This window comes from Ambystoma mexicanum, chromosome 12, assembly GCF_040938575.1.
Source record: "Ambystoma mexicanum isolate Mex_15411 chromosome 12, UKY_AmexF1_1, whole genome shotgun sequence".
Taxonomy (NCBI): Eukaryota; Metazoa; Chordata; class Amphibia; order Caudata; family Ambystomatidae; genus Ambystoma; species Ambystoma mexicanum.
Genome location: NC_090936.1, coordinates 648,595,169 through 648,621,224, shown reverse-complemented (window position 1 = coordinate 648,621,224; position 26,056 = coordinate 648,595,169). Strand labels below are relative to the sequence as shown.

The following is a 26,056-nucleotide window of genomic DNA, read 5'->3' as shown; positions in this document are numbered from 1 at the left end:
TGATTGCAACATTAATACACCCCATATCAAATGGGTTATGTCCTGGGTAGAGCAACAACAGAAAATGTTAGAATGCTACACGCTGTAATAGACAGAACACGGACATGGTCGGAGGGCTGCGCAGAGGGAGCACTAGACGCCATTAAGGCGTTTTATTGGGTCAGGTGAGAAGCTTCGGCATGGGGGACAACTTCATGAAGTGGATTCACATGCTCTATTCGAGCCAGACAGCACTAGTACGCACTTGTAAACACATATCAGAACAGTTCCCAATCCAAAGAGGCACAAAACAGGGCCTTGTCTCCCCTGCTATATATTCTGGCACTAGAACCCATAGCATTATTTCTGAGGAAAACATTCAAAGACACAGGACACCAGGTAGACAGGATACGACATGTGGTATCCCTATAGACAGATAATATGTTAGACATTAAACACACCGAGGATAATCTGGAGTCGTACCTAGAGGTCCTGAAGAATTTCGCTATGCTGAGGGGGATCTTGATTAGGCAGGGTGGGTGGAGGTAGATGAGAAACACCTCCCACACCTGGGACTACAATGGAAGGTCCATACCTTCAGGTACCTAAGAGTTAATATTCAACACAATACAAGGGACACACAACATAATACACTAAAAGCGAAGTCTGGGCTGGAAGCTTCTATCAAGTTTTGGGATAAGCTACCCCAATCAGTGATCGACAGAATAGCACTCTTGAAGATGGTAGCCCTCCCCCGCCTATTGTACCACTTTGAAAATATCCCATATCTTATACCCAGAGTCTTCTTTAGGGAACGGACCTCACTGTTAAGCAGCTTCATATGGGGATGCAGCAGAAGAAGAGTAGCCTTGAACGCCCTATGTAGAGAATACGCACAGGGAGGATTGTGCCTCCCGCACTTCGAACTTTACTACCTGGCAGGACAACTCCAGCATGTGGCAGGATGGTTAGCAGACTCAGAAACAGGCGATCACATCTTGGTATAGCCCTGTTCCTCCTAAAAGAAGTGTTGAGGCTAAGAAAGATGAGGATTGTAGAGCCTCTGAGTCTCCTGCAGTTGGATAGGCAGATATGGTCCACAACCAAGGCGATACTAAAACTGGAAGAACCCTACTCCCCTCAGATCCCGCTGGCAGCCATACACAAAGATACGGAAGAACACTTAGCTCAGAGCAGAATGTACTGGGAGCAAAGGGGTGCTGTGACGATGGGAAATCTTTACTCCTCAGAAAAAATCCTAACATTTCAAGATTTGAGGCAACCAGTTGGGATACACACGGGCCAGTCCATAACATATTCTAGAATACGCACTAAAAAATAAATGGCCAGGCTCCCCAAATCAGGGAGACGAGAATACGGTACTGGGACTGCTATACGACGTGTCAGAAGGCGGACATGCAGAATCTAGACTGTATCGGGGATTGCTGGAAGCGTTACCCAAGGACCTAGTCAAAGGCAAAGGAGCATGGGAGGCAGAGCTAGGCAGGGAGCTTACGGAAAAGGAGCAGACGAAAGCATTGCTATACTCCAAGAAGGTTTCAAGAAATGCCAGACTAAAACTGACAATACTACACATTCTATAGAGAATACATGACCCTACAGTTGGTATTGCGTTTTCCAAACGCAGAGGTAAAAAGATGCCCTAGGTGTTGAGTAGAAAAAGCAAATATGGGACATATGTCCTGGTCCTGCCCAGTAATCCGAGAGTTCTGGCTAGGAATTGGAAGCAAGATTGAAGAAGGGGGTCATAACAGGTTATAAATGGTCTCCAGAAGCATGCCTCCTGGTGGTGTACAATGGTCCAAAAAAGGCTAACCTGATGAATAGGATGATAGATCTAGCCTGGGTACTAGCAAAAAAGAAAATTGCAATGGCATTGAAGACACGGGAGGTCCCACACATAGATGGTGGGAAGAACTAAAAAGATGGTCCATGGTGGATGCTGTGGTGTGGTATGAACTACTCCAACAGGGAAGAAGGGCAAGCTCAGATGATATAACGACCTGGAACGCACTAGTGCATGCACTTTTCACCTCATCTGATGACAAACCCCCAAGAGAAAATCGGCTGACTGGACATAATCACTGATTTGATGAAGGGAGACAACTTGAGAAGGGGGAAGGAAACCAAGAGCTCATCAGAAGAATTTGAATACCTAAGGGACAGTATGCCAGAGAACTTTCGCAAGTTTGGAAGCCATATTTATTGTTCTGGTTTGAGTTGGGGTTAGGGAGGGATTTGGGGAGAAGGGAGGGGTGGGAAAGGGCGCAAGTCAAAAGTAATATGTGAAGATCTTGAAAGTGATAATGTAGGGTAAGAGCACAAATTACATGACAAATTAATAAACAAAAGTAAAAAATGTTTGATTGCAGGAACATAGAAGGGTCTCATAGCTCAATAACTGTGAAAAAAGGCCTTGCAGGAAGAAATACTATGTGCATAGAGGAGATTGCTAGTCAAGCTGAAGGAGGTGGTTTAAGAAGTCTACAATTAATGTCGTTATTACAGAAATCAGAGAGGCGGATTTGATCAACTAAAACGCATGGGAGATACTGAACTGAAGTGGAAAGGCTACATACAGCATTGAACTGGACCCCTTATCCAAACTCATTGAATCATTGAGTGGTGTTAAGATACTGCACTGTTAAATGGCCTAGTTCAAACTATGTTAAATGTGTTGTTCTATTGTTTATAAATAAGCAGCATTAAAAACTGAGGATACAACCTTTTAAAAGAAAAGTGTTAAAACAAATTCAAGTTTAGTTGTCGGAAAAAAGATATGGTGGAACAATTGTGTAATAAACTGCAATAAGTCCAAGCAATTAGAAAAATGAAAACGCAGCATCACTTCTTTTCATCATGTTCGACAATCATGCGCACAGGCATAAACATCACTCAAGAAAATAAACACCAAAAAACGAAGAGAAATATATATACATATATATAAATGTATATACCTACACCATTTAATAGCACAAAGTAAAGGCAGACAAACTACAAACTTTTCTTTCAAATTTGCAGATTAAATCAAATGGATCACTCAGCATGACTTTGAAATTACGTTTAGTACCTGAAACAAAAATGGAAAATGCTTGTAAATGTACAAGTCAATGTAATAAAAACAGCTGTACATGTTTACATTGCACCGTGTAAAAACAAACCTAAATTACAATTCTAGCATATTTAAATGGCAATGGCCATAGGCATTTTAAAGTTCCTAAAATGAAAAATTCCTAAGGAGGAGGAATTTGTCTTTCAATTATAATGCATTAGTCACAATTTGATGATTGGTTCATTCTTTGAAAAGGCTGACAAAAGAATGAGCCTTCAGTTTCATTTTAAGGCATTTTGTATAACTGTTTTAAATTGGGCATCAGAGTTTAATGTAACTCCATGTTTGAAAATGCTGCTCTGATAATTTCCTATCTAACAAAATGGCTTTTTTTTTAGGACGAACTGCATTAACATCCTACACAGGTGTTACATTTTAGTGCAATAAAATATGTTTGCTACAAAATATTAAAAATATTAGCGGGGCAAAAAATAAAGCTATGAAAGATGTCAATATACACACTTCAAATTCAAAATAGGAGCACAGTGAAGAATATAAAACACTTTAAACAAATTCACACACGCAATGTAAAAAGTCACACAAAATCAGGAGAAGACCCTATCGTAGCCAGGCTGTATTCAGCTGCGTCTGATTCTTGATACTTGTATCCATTTTTAGGATTTCCCGAATGGCCATTGTAGCATAGGTAGATGGAGGAAGGGAGAATTCCATCTTCAAAGCTTTGTATTTTCCATCTGGTGCAGATAAAATAAAATGTTAGAACATGACATTCTCCATCTATAAATTCAAGAAGTGCAAACTTTAGTACTTTAAAGTTTATCTTCATAATATTTAAAAAAAACAGTTAAGGTGTCAATTATGGTATTTGTTAACATTTAAGGTAACAGTATATGCAGTTAATCACTTTGTATTTCCTTTGTTTGGTGAAGGGGGTACAATGAATTTAGATCAGAAATGATGTGTCAGAGGCATAGAAAACAATGACCAGAGTAATCTCATCATAGTGTGTTTGACAAAAGAAAAGGTGGTTGATAGGTGGACCCCATACAGTTAAATAATTTGGTTTGAATGGGAATTAATACCTCTTTATGAGTTTTATAAAATTCGGAGACAAATCCATGAGGGCCTGAGGCTTTATTAGACGGAAGGTTATTTATAACTCTCCGCACTTCATCCACCAAAATCTCAACTACCAGCGCATCTCTATCGTCCCTCGAAACACGCCGAATGCCAATATCTCATACATATGCAACCGCTTTCGAAGCAGCTCGAGCTATAAAGGGCAGCATAGAATTTAGTGAATTCATCCTCAATATCTGAGGACGACGTGAGCAGGACCCCTCCCTCCCCCTTTATTTTTAATATTGTTTTGTCGCCTGCCTCTTTCCGCAACTTTCTGGCCAACAAACGGTCAGCTTTGTTGCCTTTAAGATAGAACCTTTGACGCAGCCTGAGGAGATTGCGCTCGGCCGCCCTTGTTTGTATGAGATTTAACTGGCCCCTCACTGCCCTGTATTCTCTTTTGACTGATGCCGACATACTAGATATCATCCGAGCCATGACCACCTTAAGTCGAGCCTCCAACTGTTGCTCCTCCAGTCTTAATTCCCGTTCCCTTCTGGCCTAGAGCACTATGATCTGAGCGCTATGATCTTGCCCCTCAATGTGGCCTTAAGGGCATCCCACCAAATCTGAGGGGTCGTATCCTCCCACTTATTGTGATCCATATAGTCCATCATTTCCTGGTCCATTTCCCTGACCAGGACCTGATCCCTGAACAATGAGGTTGGGTATCTCCATTTCCAAACAGTGGGGGGGGAGGCCCCTGGGCTTAGCCAGAAGTAGAGTGAGCGACGCATGATCGCCAAGGGTAATCGCCCCCACCTCCACTGCTGTCACCCTTCCCAATAGTGGTTTCGAGACCCAGACATAGTGTATTCGCGAGTGGGATCTATGGGCATGGGAGTAAAAAGTGTAGCCGTCAGCCTGCCCATAGAGCTCTCTCCAAGTATCCTCCAGGGCCAAATCTCGCATTTTCTTCACAAGATCGCCTAACGTTCCCCCCTGAGTCTCCCACGTAGATAAACTCCTGTCCATGGATGGATCCCAGGCAATGTTGAAGTCCCCCATCAAAATAATATCTGCCTTTGCGAATTTCCCTAAACGAGTGAGGGACCTTTGTAGAAAGGGGTCTTGCGCCTGTTTAGGAGCATAAATGGTTGCTATTGTGAGGAACACCCCCTTCCCCTCAAGTAACACCGCTAGGAACCTTCCCTGGTTATCCTTCTGCATATCCCTAATGGACAGCCCCGACCCACAGAGCGATTAATACGCCCCCCTTTTTGCTTGCTTGGGCAGCTTGTACCACACGGGAGTATCCCCAGAATCTAATCCTGTGGACATCCTTAGTGTGAACATGGGTCTCTTGCATTGCCACTAGCAGGGGCTGTTCTCGCCTAAGAAACCTCTCCACCTTCCTCCTCTTCACCTGGGAATTGAGGCCGTTTACATTCAGGGAAAAAAACTGTATGGTCTCTGGGCTACCCATAGGCTATTTGCATACAGAGCTTCACCAATCGGTCTGGGGTCACCAAGCCCATCCCCAGTCATTATGTGCAGTGAGCCGACTTGCCGTGAACCGTTGTTTGGACGGTGCTGGTCTGAATCTTGGATCTACTCCCCCCCCCTCACCCCATCCCCCTCCCCGGGCTTTAATCTGAGACATCTCCTCGCAATTAAATATCCTATGTGGCAGCCGGAGGACTACCGCGTCCCGGCAGAGTCCTGAGCTCCACTGGTGGGTGTCTTCCTAGGAGCTGCATCCATGGGTCTCCTCCTTCCCCTCCTGTTCCTAGTAGTGGACCACTCCCATGGCTTGCGTCGCGCCAACTGTACCTCTGCTGTCGCCTCTGGGGGTGGGGCCTGGTCCTCCAGGCCCAGCAGAGCCACCCCCTGATATCAGGTCGTGATCTTGTGATGGGAACCCTGCCAGGTGAAAGACAAACCAAAGGGATGGGCCCACCTGTAGGGAATTTGTTGTGACCTAAGGAATGAAAGGACCGGACCCATCCGTCCCATTAGCACTCTTTCCCATGAAAGGACCGGACCCATTAGTGTAATCCTTGCCATATCTTGAAATAGCGAGATCTCCTGACCTTTGTAGGTAATGTGGGCGGCCTTTCTCGCCTTCTCCATAATCTTCTCCTTGATCGCATAATTGTGGAAGGCCACCAGCACATCTCGCGGTCTTGATCTCGGCTCCAACCTACGTGGCCCCACCCTATGGACTCTGTCAAACTACATCTCTGAGCCCGTGTCTGAGTTTAGCAGGTCTCCAAATATTCCTTTTAACACTGGGGCCAGCTCCTGATTCTGGACATCCTCTGGCAGTGATTTTACTCTAATGTTCTCTCTCCTTGATCTGTTCTCTAGGTCCTCCGCTTGCAGCTCCAGGTTTTGCGTTGCTACCGCCAAATTCTCCAGCAAGTTATCCATCTTTCTTGCATCTTCCGTCAGTTCCTGAATAGCCTGCTCATTAGTGTCCACTCTCTCCTCGACTTTATTCACATCTCTTAATTTCTCTTAGACCCTCAGCCAGATCTTCTCGCAACTTGTCCATTTGCTGTTGCCCCGCAGCCGTAATCTTCTCCACCAACTCCCCCATGAACCGTGTTAATATCGCTTGGGTTATCGGCTTGTCTTGGGCCTCTGGGGACGCTGCAGAGGAATTCCCGCGTAGATCTTGGGTCATCTCCTGTTCCTCATTCAACTCAGTATCCCTAGTCCAAAATCTTGTGAGAGTGCCATCAGGGGTTTTTCTGGGGGTCTTCCCCTGGGATGGGCAGTCCTTTACCTTACTTCTGGACATCCCTTAACAGCAAAGGTACCCCCACAGACCTCTAAGAAACAGGGGGAAGAAGTATTGGTGGGTAGGCGTGTCGTAGTGGGGTCGGAAGGGGAGGCTTCACTCTCTAGCCCGGATGAGGTCCTCCCCTCCTAAAGTGGTCGCAGGCAGTAAGGCCAGTCCCCGTGCCGTGCAGGTTACGGCCAAGATCCGAAGCTTCCGATGTACCAGAGGGTCAATGCGCAATCCCCTGTTGCCTTATAGCGTTCCAAATGTCCCGCGGGGGCCCCTCAGCGTACCTCAAGTGGCCCCCCGGTTCCAAACCCGGGGGTCTCTGGGTGGCAGGGCCCAGCACAGGAGCCGGTCGCTCCGCGGTCCTCTCCTGAGGCAGCGCCTCTAATGCAGCGCTTCTAATGTGAGGTCCCAGGGCCCCCCTCAAGCCCGCCGAGCAAGGCCCCCTGAGAGGAGCTCCAGACGTAGGATAACCTCCTTGTCCTTCCTCCTCGGCTCACGCACACCCCTCCGGCCCCCCCTCGTACCTTCAGGCCGGGGGATACCTTATCTGCTGTCTTCCTGCCGGCAGTAGCGGGCACGTCTCCCCCGCCCCGGCTCTCGGATGGGGTTGCAGGCTCACAGCGCGCCTGCGGCCCGAGCTCAACCAGTCTGCTCCAAGCGCCGTGGGCCGCTCACAGACTCCTCCGCCTTCCCACCAGAACCAGGGGGGGGACCGCCAGCAACACAATGAATCTCCGGCCGGGGCTCGCCCGGCCCGCCGCCCATGCCGCGACCACTTACTCCGCCTCCACCTCTCACAGCATATGCAGCGTCGGACTCGGGCCACCCGACCACCGCTGCTCCAGCGTCCCTCAGGCTCCTCTCCTCCAGGGTCTGTCCACCGGACCCAATGTCGTCCCCCACTCCGGAGACCCCCTGCCGCCTATTCTGAGTGCAGAGGAGGGCTACACTTAAAGCAGGCAGTCAGCTAGTTGCGGGCCGGACGGGAGCGCGTGGTGCAATGACCTACACTCTACGTGGCCATCTTGGAATCCGAGGACATTTTTCTAATGTTGGGCGGATCTAGTGTTATTGCAGTAGCAGTCAAACTGGTGAAAATTAAGAATGCAGCCAAAATGGAATCCTAGGTTGCGGGCCAAGAATGATGATAGGTCAGTGGAGAACAGGGAGATTGATGACTTCAGTCTTGGCAGAGGTGTGCACCAGATACCAAACAGCCATCAACAAATGCATGGTCCAAGAGACAGATAAGGAAGAGGGGTCAGTGAGGAAGGAGTAAAGGATTTGGGTGTCATCAGCAGAGGGATGGTAGTAGAAGATGAAGGAGTAGATGAGCTTGCCAAGAGAGGTGGTTAGAGGATAAACATTATAGGTCCAAAGACAGAGCCTTGGGCAACAAGGGGAATATCAGTGCCGTCTCAGGTGGTGATGTTTCAATAAATAGATAAAGAATGAAGAGAGAACGGACGTGATCCAAGTAGGTGCAGTGTCTTAAATACCCATGTACAACATTGTTAGGAGCAGAGAGGAGTGGTCAAGTCACAAGAATAGGGTCAGGAAGTAGAATGTAAATGACCCTGGTGGTCAGGTAGAGCCTCCTTGGAGCTAGGCGTTTGGTCACAGAAAGGTGCACCCTGCTATCACAATCCAAGAGCACACTCCACAGGTTACACAAGCAGCGCCATCACAATTAGACCTAGTGGTAAGCAGTTGACAGAAGCAGGTAGTGAGCCAGTGGGAAAGTGACTCACATGGGGGACCGAAGAAACCATTGCAGAATTAGGGGGCTGCCACGACAGGGCTGCCAGATTCCAAAATTGTAGTTACCCCATGTGAAGCATCGGCCCATGGGTCAACAACAAGCAATATGGACAGTAGAAACAGGTCTGGGAAGAGACCAAAACACACCAGACAATCCCAGGTTGGATACCTAACATGGCATGGATGTTCCCAAAAAAGGCCTCATTATTGCAATCTCTGTTATAGTCAGAGTATAAAAGGGGGTATAGACAAGCTTAGAGTGAGGTAGTTTGGGGAGTAGGAGATGATAGTCAGGTAAGGCGTGGAGCGAGCCAAAGAAAGAGGAAGGAAGGAGGAAGAAAAGTACAGTGTTCGTAGAGGGCAAGACCCAGCAGGAGAATAAGGGGAGGAATAAGCAGAGAGGATCGAGATGGAGTAGGGCAAGACCAGAGAGAAAAAAAAGGAAAGAAAGTTTGGGGTGAGGACATAGTCGTAGGCGCGAGTTGGAGCAGAAACAGCGTGGTGGAGAGCAGAGGAGTGAGGAAGGAAGAGGTCCAAGGTAGAGGCAGGTGTGCGAGATGGAGGAGGGTCAGTGATGGTGGAAATGAACAGAGATGTCCAGAACAGGGAACCAGCCTTGGCCATGCACAGAGGTCCAAGCGCAAGAGTTGGGGTGCTGCCAGGAGACAAGAGCTAGCGAAGGACTGGTAGAGTCAAAAGCCTAGAGACCCCAAAAGTTGACTAAAAAGGAAGGTTGCAGGGCAGTTGGGAGCAACAGTCCATATTCAGGTGTGACCACCCAAGCAACCAAGGCAGAAGCCTAAGATTATCTGGAAAATAAGCTCATCTTAAGGCAGAGCCAAGAGGGCTCACTGAGAATCTGAAACTGGAGGGCTCGCTCAGAACCTGAACACAGAGGGTCTGGCAGAAATCTAAACGTGGAGGATTTGCTTGGGGGTCAAAGCCACAAGGGCTCGCTGGGAATTTGGGACTAGAGAACTCACAATGGACCAGGGGCCGGGAAGGCATACACATCAAATTGATTCTGGCGTGTTCAAAGACAGCACAAACCCTTAAGTCGCAATACCCACCAGCACTAAACAGGCCCCTACATGGACTCTTGAAACTTTGGAGCATGTGGCAGCACTGGAGGAACACACGGTGACAGTCATCAAACCTAGAGAATCCTGCTCATCTTGGGGATCCAAATATGGTCTTCAGCTTGAAAAACTACATGTGACATGGGGGCAGGAAAGCAACTCATCTGGAAGATAAATGATAAAAGCTCAAATAGTGGTCAACTCTCACCCGCAACTTCTACAGAAGGGTCTTGGATCGCAGGAGTGGCTTTAGCTGAATCTTTCAGGGCAGCCAAACCATGGCCACCAACTGTTATAACCAAATATGTTTTACTGTAGCTCAGGATTGGTTTTATCCAACATTCTTCTCAGTTAAAGTGTCCCTAGAATCTGCACAATTGTATGGAAATACAGCCTTGCTTGGTTCTGACAGTACCATGTATGTTATTGCGACACTTGTCCTTTTATTTCTATAAAACCTAATTCAATGTCTTTTGGAAATACTGTGAAGAAGATAACAGGATTTATACAAACTACTCTTTCATGCTACTTCCAAAGTACAGAAAAGAGGTGGCCCAGGAGGCCTGAAGATTGCCTCATTGTTACAGACAAGGGACTTTGACATTGTGCTGGGGAGGACACAGCTACCGACCATAAAAACAGTCAAACGACTGGCTGAAAGGGAACCACGGAAACCAGAGAGAAGCCACCATGAAGACGCATCTGCCCCGAAGTTCAAACCCGGCAACTAAGACGCAAGATGGAGAAACCAGATCTCGGTTGAGAGGACGTGGCTGGAAGGTCAGAGGAAGCATCAGGAGCTAGCATAAGGCCTGAACAGTGCAGAAGTGCTAATCCAGTGAACGGTGGTATGACCTCAGCAAGGTGGACTTGTAGGTCCCTTACGAACGCTGATACCGCTGAACCGGAGGATCTGCAAAACCGAAGCGGGAGAGAGAGAAGCGAGGAAAGAGTGTCGTTGACCGACAAATGCAGAAGAGCAGCTCCAATTTCCCAGGACGAACCAGCTCCCAGGAAGAAAGTAGTAACGGGAACCACAATAGACCGAGTAGGGGTTATGGGGAGGATAACAAAAGCATCAAGAGGGATCTTCCTCGCCTCAGTAATTATAGTAAAGCAAAACCAATGCATTGAGGGTAATCTCCCTTGTCTCAGTAACTTTTGCAAAACTGATCAAAGCATCGGGAGAAATCTCCCTCCTTTCAGCAATTGTTGTGAAGTCGACCAATACAGAGGGAATGATCTCCCTTGTTCAGCAACAAGCTATGGGAGCGATTTCCCTTCCCTCAACAATTGTTAGAAAGTTGCCCAATGCCTCAGGAGTGATCTCCTTTATCTGGCAAAAATAACCAAGGACTAAGGAGTAGTCTTCCTCAGAACAATACTTCTGGTTATAGTAAACAAAGTGAAGCAGGAATACTTAAAATCAACTCTGGAGAAAGCCTGAAGAGAAGTACAAAGCTTAATGGGAACGGTCAAGAAATACTGTCGTCAAGTGAACCAGGCGAAAGGAGTCATTCTTATGGCTTCCCAAAACAGTTTTGTTGATTCAGTTACTCCGGCATAGGTTGCCAAAGATATCCTCAAAGACACTTAACTATTGGACCAGGAAGAGGGAGTCATCCTCCTGGAATTTTTTATCTTTGTGGAACATTAACTCTTAGTTAAGATTTTTAAACAATCCCCAAGGTGGATACCAGTGAACAAGGAAAAGGGAGGCATTCTCCTGGTGTCTTTCATGTTGCTCGTGTATGTAGTTGTATGGCTAGAGTTAGGTCGTTTTAGACAGAGTACAGGACTTTTTCATTTGGACAACCACCCTGACGACAAGCACCCAGGTTTTCCTTAGTTAGGTAGGAATGCCCTTTAGAACAGGGAGAGTTAGGCCTTTTACTTATTGTTCAATGAAGAAGTGTTCATTATTCCCTTTGTTCGACTCCTTCCTCCAACATGCCACAGTACAGAGAGAGAAAAGGCTGGTTAGTGTGTTAGAGATCTGTGTATGATTTTAGAGGCGAAACAGAGAGCAAAGTTATGAACAGAAAGAAATGGAGCAAGGAAGCAAACACTATCAGATGACGTGGGAGGCATGGCTTGAAAGGTAAATTAGTTTGTATGGGGGTGATCGAAGCGATACGATTAAGATAGTGAAGTAATAGGATTTGGCTTTATCCAAGACTGGGTGGGAGGGAGAGTCAGGGGAGTGACTTTGCAGGATAAGAGTTTGAGGGAGAGGGGGTCTTTAAACCAGCTTCTGAGATGGCTACACAAGTTGGTTTAGCGTTAGCAAACTACTAAAGCAATCCATGGTTGAAGGGGTGGTGAGGCGGTATCCAGTGTGAAGTGGTTCTCAAAAGGCTAGGAGAGCTGAAGTGCAGGTAGGCTTGGCCAAAAGAAGAGGCTATGGGAGGAGCGAAATAGATAGAAGTACGTACCCGATTCCATCGAGGTAGGGGGCTGTGGTGTCAGGCTTAAAATTGCATTTGGAAATGTGGCAGATGTGTGGAGCTTTTTACTTCAGTGTTCGTTATTCTTAGTGAGTCAGATATCACAATTTTCATCCCCGCCCTTTTGGAGCCTAGGGCTGGATGGAACTGTGTAGAGTATTCTTTATTGTCCAATCTGTGTATGTCCTGTCTTCTGAAGTGGGTCTCTTGCAAGCGTATTCCTCATGAGCCCTGTTTCCACAATTCTCTAGGTATGGATCTTCTTTTGGTTGGGCATTTAGACCCTTGACATTCCAGCTGCCTATCATAAGACTTAACACCACCCCCACCCCCTTCTTTCTCCTCCCTTCCTTTTTTCTCCCCAGATGAGGTTGCTAGACAAGTCCGATCTATGAAATCCTCATCAAACAGGTTCCTCCCTGTTCCTCTAAAACCATTAAGGACCACTTCGATACCCTTGCCGATTTCTGTAACCATTCCTTTGCCTCTGGATCTTTCCCCTTCCCTCTCAAGCACTCCCTTGTGCATCCTCTCCTTAGGAAACCAACAGATGATCCCTCCTGTCCTGCTAACTATCGCCCAATTTCCATTAGTCCCTTTTTAGGGATGCTCCTGGAAAATCTGGCCATCTCGCAGCTTAATCTTCATTCTGACCCAGTTGGCTTTCTGCATGACCATCAATCTGGTTTTAGAGCTGCCAGAAGCACGGAAACTGCTCTCCTGAACATACGAGAAGACTGGCTGCTCTCCAACCTTGACTTAACATTCCCTCTGTCCTCATCCTACTTGATTTCTCCTCTCGACACGGGCAACCATACCATCCTGCTCAACCGTCTCTGTGACAACCTGGGTATCACTGATCAGGCTCTGGCCTGGCCGACCTCTTTCCATTCTGATCGACCTTCCCAGGTACAATTTGGGTTCTTCCTTTCCGCCATCTCCCTCTCTACCTGTGATGTTCCCCAGGGGTCTAACCTCTCGCCTTGGCTTTTCTACCAATACCTGGCTACTCTCGCCTACTGCATTTCCATTTTCTGCTCAAATTTCCAGTGCTATGCCGATGACAACTAACTCATTTTCAGACTTCCTTCTGACGACTCCTCTCCCTCCATCATCTCAGATTGCCTAATCGCCATTCAAAATTGGTATGCCGCCAATGGTCTTTGTCTAAATGCCAACAAGACTGAGATCCTCCTCATTGGTACACCTTCACCATCATTTCCCCTCGCTCTCTGGCTGACCTCCCTTGGCCCCCCTTCCACCCCTACCTGTGAGGCTAAGAATCTCAGGGTCAATCTTTGACTCCACACTTTCCTTCTCTCAACACATCTCGGACGTCTCTAAAAAGTCAAACTTCCTATTGCACCTCCTTAGAGGTACTCCGCCTTTCCTCTCCTTCCCCCCAGAAGCTCACTGTCTCCCAAGCTCTGGTTCTCTCTACGTTGGACTACTGTAACAGCCTCTTTCTAAATCTACCTGCCTCCACTCTCCGCCCTTTACAACTAATCCAGAACAGTAATGCAAGACTTGTCATTTGCCTCACGCCCTGTGATCATATCTCTCCAGCTCCGAAAATGCCTCCCCTCTCAAGCCCTTTGCTCCTGTACTTCTAACTCCCTCAGGGCCAGTTGTTTTTTCAAAGAAACAAGCCGGGGGTAGATCTCGGTCTTCAGCAGGGGCCTCGCTTTGGAACAGCCTCCCGGCAACCTTGAAACTTGAGAACCATCTCCGGTTCCGGAAGCACCTCAAGACCTTCCTCTTCACCTCTGCCTTTGCACCTCCGCCTTTGCACCTCCTTTCCCGAGCTGATTTATTTTCTCTCTCTGCATCATTCTCCTGGCAACCCTCTGTCCTTCGGGCCCAGCTACCTGCTCATCCTCCTGCACTGCTTCTCATCCTCCTGCACTGCCTCCTTAGCCACTCCTTGCACTGGGATCTGTAACTGTACCCACAGACGTCCCACAGCACTTATCAGATATGCTCGATCTGACAAATTACATACTTGCCTCGGCCCGTATTTATTTTATTTCATTATTTAATTTACTGCACTTATTATTTATTCTGTTCTCTCCTTTGTGCCACACTTTCCACTCCTCCCCCTTCCTTGCACTTTCCCCTTCTTTTCCTTTTCCTTGCACTTGTGCGTTCATAAATTCACTGGGTCTAGTAAGATAGTAGTTTTTATTCTCCCTTGTTCCCCTCACTTTGCTTGGTCGTGCTCTGAAACACTAGTGTAAATAAAATCATATCATAACCAAATTGAGATCTAGTTTCTTGTGTTCCTGAAAATGTCACCTTTATATTGTACTCAGTGTTGTGTATCCCAATACCTTTCATGATCCATACCCTTCCCTGTTCATGTTTATTTTCTGGATGGGATTCCACCAAGCTTCATACCGTGCCTTACCTCGCGCTGATTTAAGAATTTCTCTTTCACACTTTCACCTTGTTTTGCCCACCATAGCCTTTTGATCAGATATGTAAACCGTGTCACCTTGGCTCTGCGCCCATATTCTTTGCTGTCTCATCTGCCCTTTAGTGATTTACCTTCCCATAGACTACCCCCCCATGGTCCAAGTTGCTTCCTCCCTCTCACCAGCTCACCCTTTAACAGTCCATCTGTGTCCCTTTCCTGATTTATCCCCCTTCATGCGTTACTCATCCCTCTTTCTGATCTTTCTTCCTTCCTTTGGTCATCCACCTCTTAGATGCAGAGCCTCTTTCATTCAGTGTCCCTGCTTCATCACAGATCGCTAGACTTGTTACTTCCTTATTGTTACCTAGTTCAAGGATTCTGGATGCTTCCTCCACCGTGTCAATGTTCTTTTCTTGTTATCTAGCCTTACTTTTAGTCTCATGGGGAAAAGCCAATGGTATGTGAGTTTCCTCCTATTGAGCTCTTCTGTAATGGGCCAGAAGTCCCTTCTCCTTTCCAGGGTGGCTTGGCAAATCATCGAAAAGTAGTGGTGTGGTGTGCTGTCCTTGAAATCTTATTCCATGAACCTTGCAGCACTGAAACGGTTTGTCCCTGTAGACTTTGACCAGTATGTCCTGTGGCCGGAATCCCCTCTTATTACTTCGTCTTCCTATTCTTTCCTAATCTCCACCTTCTTGCTCGACACTTGCTTGAGGATACGTGAGAATAGGCCCTGCACACAACTCATGTCTGTGCCTTCTGCACCTTCGTCAATCACTGGGAACCCTATATTGTCCCTCCTAGATCTGTTCTACAAGTCTTTACATTTTTCTTCCATCCATCTCTTTTGTGTGTCTGGCTATCTCCGGCACTCCAGTGTGAACTTCTATTACCATCTCTTTCAAGTCATTCAGATTCATCCCAAGCAGGTCTATCCCTTTCACAGCCACTGCTGCCGTTAGGTCCTGCCCGATACTGGCCGTCTCCTTTTTCACCATTTCCGTTATGTCATTTTTGATCCTACACAGTGCAGCATCTAGTTCGGCATTGGTCACTGGCATGCTATTTGTTTGCATGTACTCGCCATTTCCCTTTTCCACTAGCGCTATGAACTTCAGAGAGGTTTTCTTCTTTCATGCCTGCAAATTTCTCTGTTGGCTGCGCATTAACCGTTGTCTGCAGTAGCTTCCAATTTGGTCACCTCTAACTGATAACTTTGTTCTGTCAGACCCCTTTATTATGGGTCCTGCATTCTCTTTGGTTCTCATCTCACCTCTGCTATCTTTGGTGGTCTTCTCACCCCTTCTAAGCCGTTACCACCTTTGTGCTGATCTCTGTTCGCAGCCCCCCCCTGCTTTATGCCTGCTGCTCTCCTCAGCATGTGGCGCAGCTCCAGTGGGGTGTTTTATCCTCTTGCACTTCCTTGGCGTCCGCTTTGGTTCACTTTCTCCTCACACTGGGCTGAGGTGGTGGGCTGGATCTCACTCTCACTTTCTCAACATGTATGTTTTTGTTGCTTGTCAGACCACCTCTAACACCTCCTCAGCGTTGGGCCGTCTACCTCTCTGCTCTTCCATGGCTGGGGAGATTTCAGACCCTACCTTGATTCTGCCCACTGCGTTTGCTGATGTCAGTTCTGTTCCCTCCTTTCCGCCTTACTTCTTTGCTTTGTCCTACACCTTCACATCCATCAGCTTCTGGAGTGTTCTTAGTGTTAATGGTGTTGATGCACAAGGCTATGTCTAGTTTCCCTCGGGTGCCTCGCTGATGTAGTTCCTCTGGTCCCCTCTGCGCCTCCTTTCCCCAGGCTTGTTTCTTATGGCCTTTGCGGTTTGTCTGGCAGGCTTCACCAGCCTCAGGGTTCTCCCTGGGCATGCGGCTGTGCTCTCTGCAGATTTACCTTCCTGGCGGCTTACCTCACCGCTCCTCTCCACTCCGGTCAAAGGGGCTCTGGGTCCCGCCTCCGTCTTCCGGTTACCGCCCAGTCCATTTCTTTACAAGCCCTCCAGCTACAGTTGGCAGCATCTAGAGCTCTGCCAGCACCAGCTTGCTTAGGCCAGGGGGTTGTATCTATCCCCCCTGGTTGTTTTGCCCCTGCATCTGGTACCCCTTCTTCAGAGCTTGGCTTCCCTCCAGGATCCAGGACTGTTAGCACACACTTTGTATAGAGCACCTCCTCCAAGTTAGTAAGCAGACTATAATGCATTGGAAGGGAACAACCTCTATAAATGGGCACCTGCGGAAAATGTGTTTCCTGGGAACTATTGAGAACACCACTCACTGAGTGTCTTTCTTTTATATCTGGGACTGGTCAATACAATGTTTTCTTTGGAACCAATGCCACAGTGATATTTCAAGATGAATATTTTGGTGTACTTCTTGGTCAGACTTCCTTTCTGTCTTATGGCTCTGTCCACCAGTACAGCAAATGATGCAGATTTATACTGTGTAAAGAGATGTTATGTGTAGGGATGTTTTTGTGCCAAGAAAAAACTGATCTTTAAGTTATTGTATGGATTTTTGATCTGTCAATCCATTTTTAGAAAACAGTCCATAAAAGCAATACTATCCAGGTAAAATTTGGTGCATAAGAAGTAATTACAGATCCGAAGTAGTTCCTAAGTATCGACTGTTGGCTGTGAGAAGAAACTCTGCAGTACCTTTGGATATTTACTGGACTTTACTATTTCCTATTATTGGCATTGAGTTGGCCCCTCCTCTGCCACTTGGAAAACCTACATTACCCAGAAGCCGCGCGCTCCGAAGTAGCTCCTAAGTAGCGACTGTTTGCTGTGAGAAGACTCTCTGCAGTACCTCTGGATATTTACTGGACTTTACTATTTCCTATTATTGGTACGCTTACAAACTGTTTTGCCTTGCATTATAGGCTATTATACTATAACGTTGTTCACTTTAATACACTCTACAAGTGTTTAAATACCTTATTTTATCTGTTTGTAGGCATTAATTGAGTTGGCCCCTCTGTAACTTGGAAAAACTACATTACCCAGAAGCCGCGTGCGCTCCGAAGTAGCTCCTAAGTAGCATCTGTTGGCTGTTCGCTGCTCAGGGTGAGGTGGCCATTAGTTTTGTTTCATCTATCTTTACAGTGACAACGTCCGTTTCCTTTTTGTGAGTAACACATTCTATTCAATATTCTTCAAGCGTCAGAGGGACGGTGACTGAAAGTAGAGCTGTTAGCTTATCTAGGAAGCGCAGTTTGCGATTACCGAAAATGCTAAGCTTAGAGGCTTCGCCTCCTTCCTTCGGCAACGTTACACGCACCTCAGTATATAGTTGCTTGTTACTGATTGAAGTGGCGCTGTGTGTGAACGTTAATCAGATGTTAACTAGCAATTTAATTCCGTAAGTGTTGTGAGCTGTCAACACTGTGGGATGTACAAGTGTTATATGTGAAACCATTGTAGACTAATTGGCTTCTGACATTCTTACAACATTTTAGGCACTGTGCGCGAACGTTACTCAGACGGTAATCAGCAATTTAATTTCGGAAGTGTTGTGAGCTGTCAACATTGTGGGTTGCACGAGTGTTATATGTGAATCCATTGTAGGCCAATTGGCTTTTGACATTCTTACGATACTTTAGGACACTCGCTTTCATAGCAAATTGGCATTGGATTTTGTGTGCAGGGAACTATTAAAGTCATAAAAGCCCTATATTTAGTCAATTTCTATTTATCATGGAAACTTGGCGAGAATATGGTTAATGGTCTTAGGAGTGGCAGAAAGCTCACTGGCTCTCTTCCACATGTGAACATGGATAAGCAAGAAGAACAAGTTACTTCTTACATTGTAACGTTCTTTCGACGGGATGTTCCTCCGACGTATTCCTCATCTTAGATATCTTTTTCCAGCTCTGCTGGCCTCGGAAAATGTTTTCTCTAGAGGGCGCTGCGCGTCGATGTCCTCCGAGTCGATGTCCCTAGACAGCCGGCGTATCGACGTCAACGTCATCCTGCCTATAAAGGCCACGCGCAGCGTCCGTTGCTCAGTTCTGTTTTGTAGCCCACAATAATTCTTTCTGGACTAGACTAATCACCCTGAAGGAGCGTAAGCTGCAACAACAAGGGAAGTAGAACTGCGGGGATGGATGGGAGGGTCGATAAGGAATACGTCTGAGGAACATCCCGTCGAAAGAACGTTACAAGGTAAGAAGTAACTTGTTCTTCGAAGGGATTGTGTCCTCCAACGTATTCCTCATCTTAGATAGGGTCCCATAGCAGTATATTATTGGAGGAGGCAGTACCGACTTCACGCTGTCTTCTATTGATGAATAGAATGCAGTACAGCCCTTCCAAACCTAGTCTCTTGACTGGAGGAGGAATCCAAGTTGTAAAATCGTGTAAAGGTATGGACAGACGACCATGTAGCGGCCGCACAGATGTCTTTAACCGGCACACCTCTTTTGAGGGCCGATGAAGCTGCAATACCTCTGGTTGAATGAGCCCTAAGGTTTTGAGGGGGCTCTTTCCCTGCCAGTTTATAACATTCCAGAATGGCTAGAATGATCCATCTGGAAATGGTCTGCTTAGTTATTGGTAACCCCAGCTTGTGACCTGTGTAACCTACAAACAGCTGGTCTGCCTGTCTTATCATGGCTAGTCTACTGATGTAAAAACTTAAAGCCCTTCTAGGGTCTAGCCTGTGTAACCTCTCTTCCTCTTTCCCCGGATGAGGAGGAGGATAGAAAGATGGTAGGGTAATCTTCTGAGTGATATGGAATTCAGAAACCACATTTGGGAGGAAATTAGGCTTCACTTGCAGGACAACTTTGTCTTTGTGAAAGATTGTGTGAGGGGGTTTACAAGAAAGAGCTTGTAATTCGCTCACCCTTCTAGCAGATGTAAGTGCTATTAATAAAACAGTTTTAAGGGTAAGGAATCTTAACGAACAAGAATGGAGTGGTTCGAAAGGTGTGCCCATCAGGAAAGTTAGGACTAAGTTTAAATCCCATAGGGGAACTTGGAATGGTCTTGGGGGATAAACATTGGTTAACCCCTTTAGAAACTGTATTACCAAGGGTAACTTGAAATAGGATGGTTCTTCCGCAGTGCGCTTAAAGATGGATAGCGCTGCAAGATAGCCCTTAATGGTGCCAACTTGAAGGCCTGAATTCGCCAAATATAGTAGGAAGGACAAAACCATTGGTGTACCACATGAAAAAGGGTCGATATTCTATTCTCTACACCAGCTGCAAAATCTGTTCCAACGGCAGCAGTATAAAGACTTTGTTGCTGGCCTCCTTGCCGAAAGCAACACCTCCATAACATCATCAGGGAGGTCCCAATCCTTGTACCTCAGCCTTTCGGAAGCCAAGCGTGAAGGTTGAGGGTTTTGATGTCTGGATGGAGAACCTGACCTCGCTTCTGTGAGAGTAGGTTCTCTCTGAGTGGAAGTCGAATTGGAGGGCAGATGGACAAGTCTAGAAGGTCCGGGTACCACGTTCTCCTGGCCCAATCTGGGGCAATTAGGATCATGGTTCTCCGGAATCTTCTCAACCTCCTGATCATTTGAGGAATGACAGGGACCGGTGGGAACGCGTACAGAAGCGGACACTCCCAGTCCACTATGAACGCGTCTCCCAGAGCTCCTCTCGGGGGAAATTCCCTTGAGCAGAACAGATCACATTTCCTGTTGAGGACGGTGGCGAACAGATCCACCTGAGGGGTTCCCCAAAGGGCGAAGATCTCTTGAAGGACTTCCTGAGCTAGCTCCCACTCGTGGGAGACTGTGCTCTGCCTGCTCAGAGCGTCCGCTGTCAAGTTCTTCTCTCCGACTAGGTGAACTGCCGATAGAGAGATTCCTTCTTGGATTGCCCAAAACCAGAGCTGCATCACCTGTCTGCACAGGGGTAGTGATCCTACGCCTCCTCTTTTGTTGAGGTAATGCATGGCCACCGTGTTGTCTGTCATTATCAGGACGTTTTTCCCTTGTACAGCTGGCAGGAACGCCTTCAGCGCAAGTCTGATGGCTCTCAGCTCTAACAGGTTGATATGTAGTCTGGACTCCGATGGAGACCAACGACCGCTGATGGTCAAGTTGTTGGCGTGGGCTCCCCACCCCGTGAGTGAGGCATCCGTGACTACTGTTATCTCCGGCCAGGGTTGCCAAAAATGTTCTCCTTTCAGAATGTTCTCCTGACAGGCCCACCACTGAAGGTCTCGAGCCACCCTGTCGGGAACCTGAAGAAGATCTGTCATTCTCCCTGAGAATTGTGACCACTGAGTCCTCGGTGCCCACTGGAGGGATCTCATTCTCAGGCGAGCCTCTGGCACTAGGAAAATGCAGGATGCCATGAGGCCTAGCAACCTCAAAAAGTCGAAGGCTGGGAGACGTTGGGCATCTTGGAACTTGGTAACCATCTGTAGAATATCTTGAGCCCTCACCTCTGGTGGCGAGGCTTTTCCCAGGGAAGTGTCCAGGATCGCTCCTATGAACTGGAGTCTCTGCAATGGTATCATTTGTGACTTCTTTAAATTGAGGGAGAAGCCCAGTTTGTGAAGGGAGTGGCACACGTGATTTAGCTGGATCTGAGCTTGTTCCGAAGATACAGCCCTGATCAACTAATCGTCCAGGTAGGGGTAGACGTGAATCCCTTCCCTCCTTAGACTTGCCGCCACTACCGACATTAACTTGGTGAAGACCCTCGGGGCGGAGGTCAGCCCAAATGGCAGCACTCGAAATTGATAGTGAGAGTTGCCAATTGCGAACCTCAGGTATTTCCTGTGTTTGAGATGGATAGGCACATGGAAATAAGCGTCCTGAAGGTCCAGAGATACCAACCAGTCCTGGAACTGAAGGGCCTGGAGGATCTGAGAAAGAGTGACCATCTTGAATTTGTCTTTCCTGAGGAATTTGTTCAATTCTCGCAAGTCCAAGATGGGTCTCAGTCCTCCGTCTTTCTTTGGAATGAGAAAGTAAGGGGTGTACCAGCCCTTGTTCCTCTCCGCTACAGGTACCGGTTCTATGGCACCTTTCTCTAGCAGGTCCAAAATTTCCTGCAAGAGGAGCGGATCTGGAGCTTTCTGAGAGCTGATCCCCGGTGGATGACTCTGAGGTATGCGTAGGAAAGGCAGGCAGTAACCTTGGCCAACTGTTTCCAATGCCCAAGCATCTGAAGTGATAGCCTGCCATAGCGCCAGATGTTGAGTCAACCTGCCTCCTACAGGTGTCCTGTGAGGGAAGTCCTCAGAGTGGTTTTGGGGCGGCTGATGCAGATGCTGATGGTAAAGAGGCACCTGCTGTTGCTGCAGCTTTTGAATATCTACCCCGTCCACCTCGGGTAGTTCTTCTTTGTCCCCTTTGAGCCGGTCGTCCTCTACCTCTTCCAAATGCGGAGTAGAAGCAAAAGGACTTGCCCCTCGAGAGGTTCCTGTGGGACGAAAAGGTGTCTGACGGATTGCAGCGCCTAGGGATTTTGCTGCTGTTTTTGAAGTTTGCAGTTTCTCTAAACTGTCATCCGCCTTTTTCCCGAACAAAGAAGAGCCATCGAATGGCATGTTCAAGAGCCTGGCTTGCACATCTAGGGCAAAACCAGACTTTCTCAACCAAGCGAATCTCCTGGTTGTTGTACTTGCCGCCATTGCTCTGCTGATACTGTCAGCCGAATCAATGCCCGTCTGGAGGGATTCGCACATAGCGTCATTACCGTCCTGTATGATATTCAGGAACGCCTCCCTTTCTTCTCCCTCCGGGATGCAGTCAGCCGCTGTAGAAGCACACTCCCAAAGTGTATGGCTGAATCTAGCAAGGGTGCAAGTAGCATTAACAGATTTTAACGCCATGCTACATGCCGAAAAAACTTTCTTTGCCATAGCATCATATTTTTTATCGTCCCTGTCCTGTGGGACGGTAGGATAAGCCGTCTTGACATCGGTAGAAGATGCTGCCTGTACCACCAGACTTTCTGGGGATGGGTGTTTTGACAAAAACTCTGGGTCTGTAGAGGATATCCTGTATTTTGTAGACAGTTTTTTATTTACTGCCGGGACGACATCTGGGGTTTCCCAGTTCGTCATAATCTTCCTCTGAAGAGCTTTATGGAAAGGCACCACAGGATCCTCCTGTGGGCCTTTGTCAAGAATATCCGTGAGGTCATCTTGTTGGAAAGATTGTGAAGGTGCAGACCACCCCATAAACTCTGTGATCCTGGCCATTAAGGCTCTATAGGGGGTTTCAGCATGCTCCCCCGGGTCTGGCCTAGCAAACTCCACCTCAGGGGAAGTGTCTAACCCACTTGCCTAATGTAAGGAATCATGAAGATCCTTTAACTTGCGTTCTTCAGAGGAAAATTCCTCTCTAATTGGGGTTACAGGTCCCTGCAACTCAAATGTGCCTTCCTGTTCAGACAATTCACCCTCTTCCATAATTGAGGACATAGTTCTCAATTGTTCTGAACTCATAAAGGGTGTAAACCCCATTTCCAAGGCAGAGGGTGCCGAACTTGTCATAATCGGCCTCGAAAACGTCGATGTCGTCGACGTCGAAGGCTTCGAGCGTGGCGTCGAAAACAAAGGCGGAGGCCTCGATGACCTCGACAGAATTGGGATTCTGCTCGACAATCTCGAAGCCATCGTCATCGAGGACCTGGGGATAGTCACTGGGTGTGTCGTAACCGTGACTTTTCTTGGCTTCGACGCCGGTGTCGAAGCTGGCGTCGAGTCGACAGACCCGTGTGTCGAAGGTCCCTTCGACAACGGCGTCGAAGACACCGACCTCGGCGTCGACGGAACCTTCGAGGAAGGTTTGGAGGTCATAGTCCTACTCGAGGGTTCGAGACGCGCTCGAGAGGTTTCCTTCGCCAGGTACTGCGACTCGCGGCGTTTTTGACCTTCGGGTCTTTCGACCAGAGCATCGCTCTCGGCAGTCTTCAAGGGGGTCGAGGCCGCTTTCTCGAAGACGCTCATCATATTTTTGCGGAATTCCTCCCATTCAGCCCGGGAACTATGTTTCGTGGGGCAAGGGATTCTCTTTGGCGAAACAGAGGAAGAGGAAGAGGAAGACGGAGAAGGGGATCTTTGACGTCTCCTCTTCGAGTGCTTCGATCTCGAGGAGTGATGGGACCCACTCCGAGACCTGGAGCGCGAATGGTGACGAGGAGACGAATGTCTCACTTTGTCGACGAAGAAGAAGCTTTAAAAGTCTTACCTTTCTCCAGCTTCCCCCTACGCTCCTTCAGGGCCTCAGCTGTCATGGACATACAGTCCTCGCACTCCGAACAATGATGTTCAGCTCCCAAACACCACAGACAAACTCTTTTTCCCACAATCTCGGCATTTTTTGAAGCCGGATCGAGGAGTTGTCGGTTCCGACGAAGAAGCCATCGAGTACGGATCGAATAACTCGAGGTAAATAGGTTTAACCTGACAAAACTGAGCAACGGTATTCCGAGGCACTGAGTAAGCGCAGAAAAACGGAACTGAGCAACGGACACTGCGCGCGGCCTTTATAGGCAGGATGACGTCGACGTTGATACGGCGGCTGTCGAGGGACATCGACTCGGAGGACGTCGACGCGCAGCGCCCTCTAGAGAAAAATTTTTCCGAGGCCAGCAGAGCTGGAAAGAGATATCTAAGATGAGGAATACGTCGGAGGACACAATCCCTTCGAAATAGTTGATTTGGAAATTTCTTGTATTCAGGAAAAAGCTTCAGAAGGCACATAATGTTTAGGTAATGACGTAGTTGCGCAATTGCAGGGCAGCCCGGAAACTAATGCTGAAAATATGAAAAAAAGGAGATGTGCCAATAAATGCCACTAGTGATATCACTCTTTCAATAAAGGAAATGAGCGATAGGCACCACATTATGGGCGAACAGAGTGACCCGGGAGAGGGAACTATGGGCATTTGGGACTCCGCTATGGACGGTCTAATGCATGAACAATTCTGAAATAAAATCTCTGACTGTTCATTAATAGCGCTTGCCATTGAGGAGGAACTGGGTAGATGTATTCGCCTCTCCCTGGGTCCATCCACACCTGTTCAGCTCCGGCCTATAGGAGTGGAAAATGTCTTTATGCTTAAGAAATCTTATGTGACTGATAATGAGGCAAACGCACCTCGGACTCTGTCGGGAGCTGTAGGTGTAACATAGGGGCACAAGCCCACCAGAGGTTTAATATGAAGTCTAGTTCCCCTGTACTCGAGCCAATTCCGAAATATGGGCCTATAGAAACAGACCAAGAAATTAACTCCCAATACCCTAATGAAAGTCAGAGTAATGACCTCCCGAAGGAAAATTATAAACAAGGGAGACCTAAGGGATTATTTGTTGAAACAGAACCGTTTCTGGATGAAAATATACTTTCCCAGTAATAACATGTATTTTGAACTTACTAGATAAAGGCCATGAATAAACCCATTGGGAAATAAGGACCATGAAAAATACACTTGTGGAAATTATGTTAAAACTAAACAAGATGGATGGAGCTATGCTTACTTGTGATGTTATAGCTTCAATGGTAATGGACCAAACAAAACCCTACTGTGCTCAATGCATGCACCCTACATCTACCAAGACTCATGTGCAGACCCTTTCAGCAGGTGCTTATGTTAATAAAGAGATGAGAGGATTAACAAACATGGTAAATGCCCCAGACTGGGCTCCGGAACTAATCAGTGCATCCGTGGGTGTAAGGGATGTAGAACAGGACAGGCATTTAATGAAAGAAATAGCATCTATTCGATGAAGATCAGTCAAGTGATATCCTTGGTAACCACCTTCACGGATGCAATTAAATCTTTGCAAGTTATGCAATGTATGGAAGACTCTTCTACGTCCTCCTTTCAGGAGGATAACGCAAAATGTGACAGCCTGTCGGACTTGACCGACTTGATTGATTTGGAAACTTAAGTTGGGAAGAGCGGATCCTACGGTAATTATGAAGAACTAGAGGGGGCAACCAATATTGATGGAACCCCAACTCTGATACTTACCCGTAAAGAAAGACACTCTTTGCTGAGACTAGAGAAACAGAATGCAAGACTAAATATACATTCTAAAAAAGGTTGTTCTAGATTCTAAGATGGCTGCCGGCTGGTAAGCACCACGACGCCCGAGCTCCCTGACCGGCTCAGGCCTTGATGGTGCCGCCAGAGACCTGACTACCTTTTGAAGCCCTCCCCGGCTAATTTTGGGTCCCCCAACTTGTGGACGGTTGACTGGAGATCCCTGAAGTGTTGGCTGGCGGTGGGTGCCTGGGTGACCTCCTGGAGGAGACCCGCGGCTGCTTGGTGCGGAGCAGCAGTGCGGCCCCTGCTGGTCCTTGCTGGTGAGCAGGGGCTCCTGCTGCGGCTGCAGGACTTGGGGGAGAGCGGAACATCAGCGGGACGCCGGCTGCGCAGAACTCTTACGATGAGAGGGAAAGTACAGCGGGCCACCCGGGGACAGCTGATCTATG

General features: G+C 47.4%; 1 protein-coding gene across 2 annotated transcripts in view; it reads right to left on the bottom strand.

The window, feature by feature from the left end:
* Positions 1-2,928: 2,928 nt before the first annotated feature.
* Positions 2,929-26,056, bottom strand: part of PUS7 (pseudouridine synthase 7) — a 1,198,018-nt gene continuing 1,174,890 nt past the window's right edge. The window contains exon 16 of one of the 2 annotated variants that reach the window (XM_069629126.1): positions 2,929-3,807. In XM_069629126.1, the coding sequence (XP_069485227.1) occupies positions 3,671-3,807 (137 nt within the window). In that variant the 3' untranslated portion in view covers positions 2,929-3,670. The remainder of the gene's footprint in view (positions 3,808-26,056) is intronic. The other variant, XM_069629125.1, reaches the window with a different exon arrangement.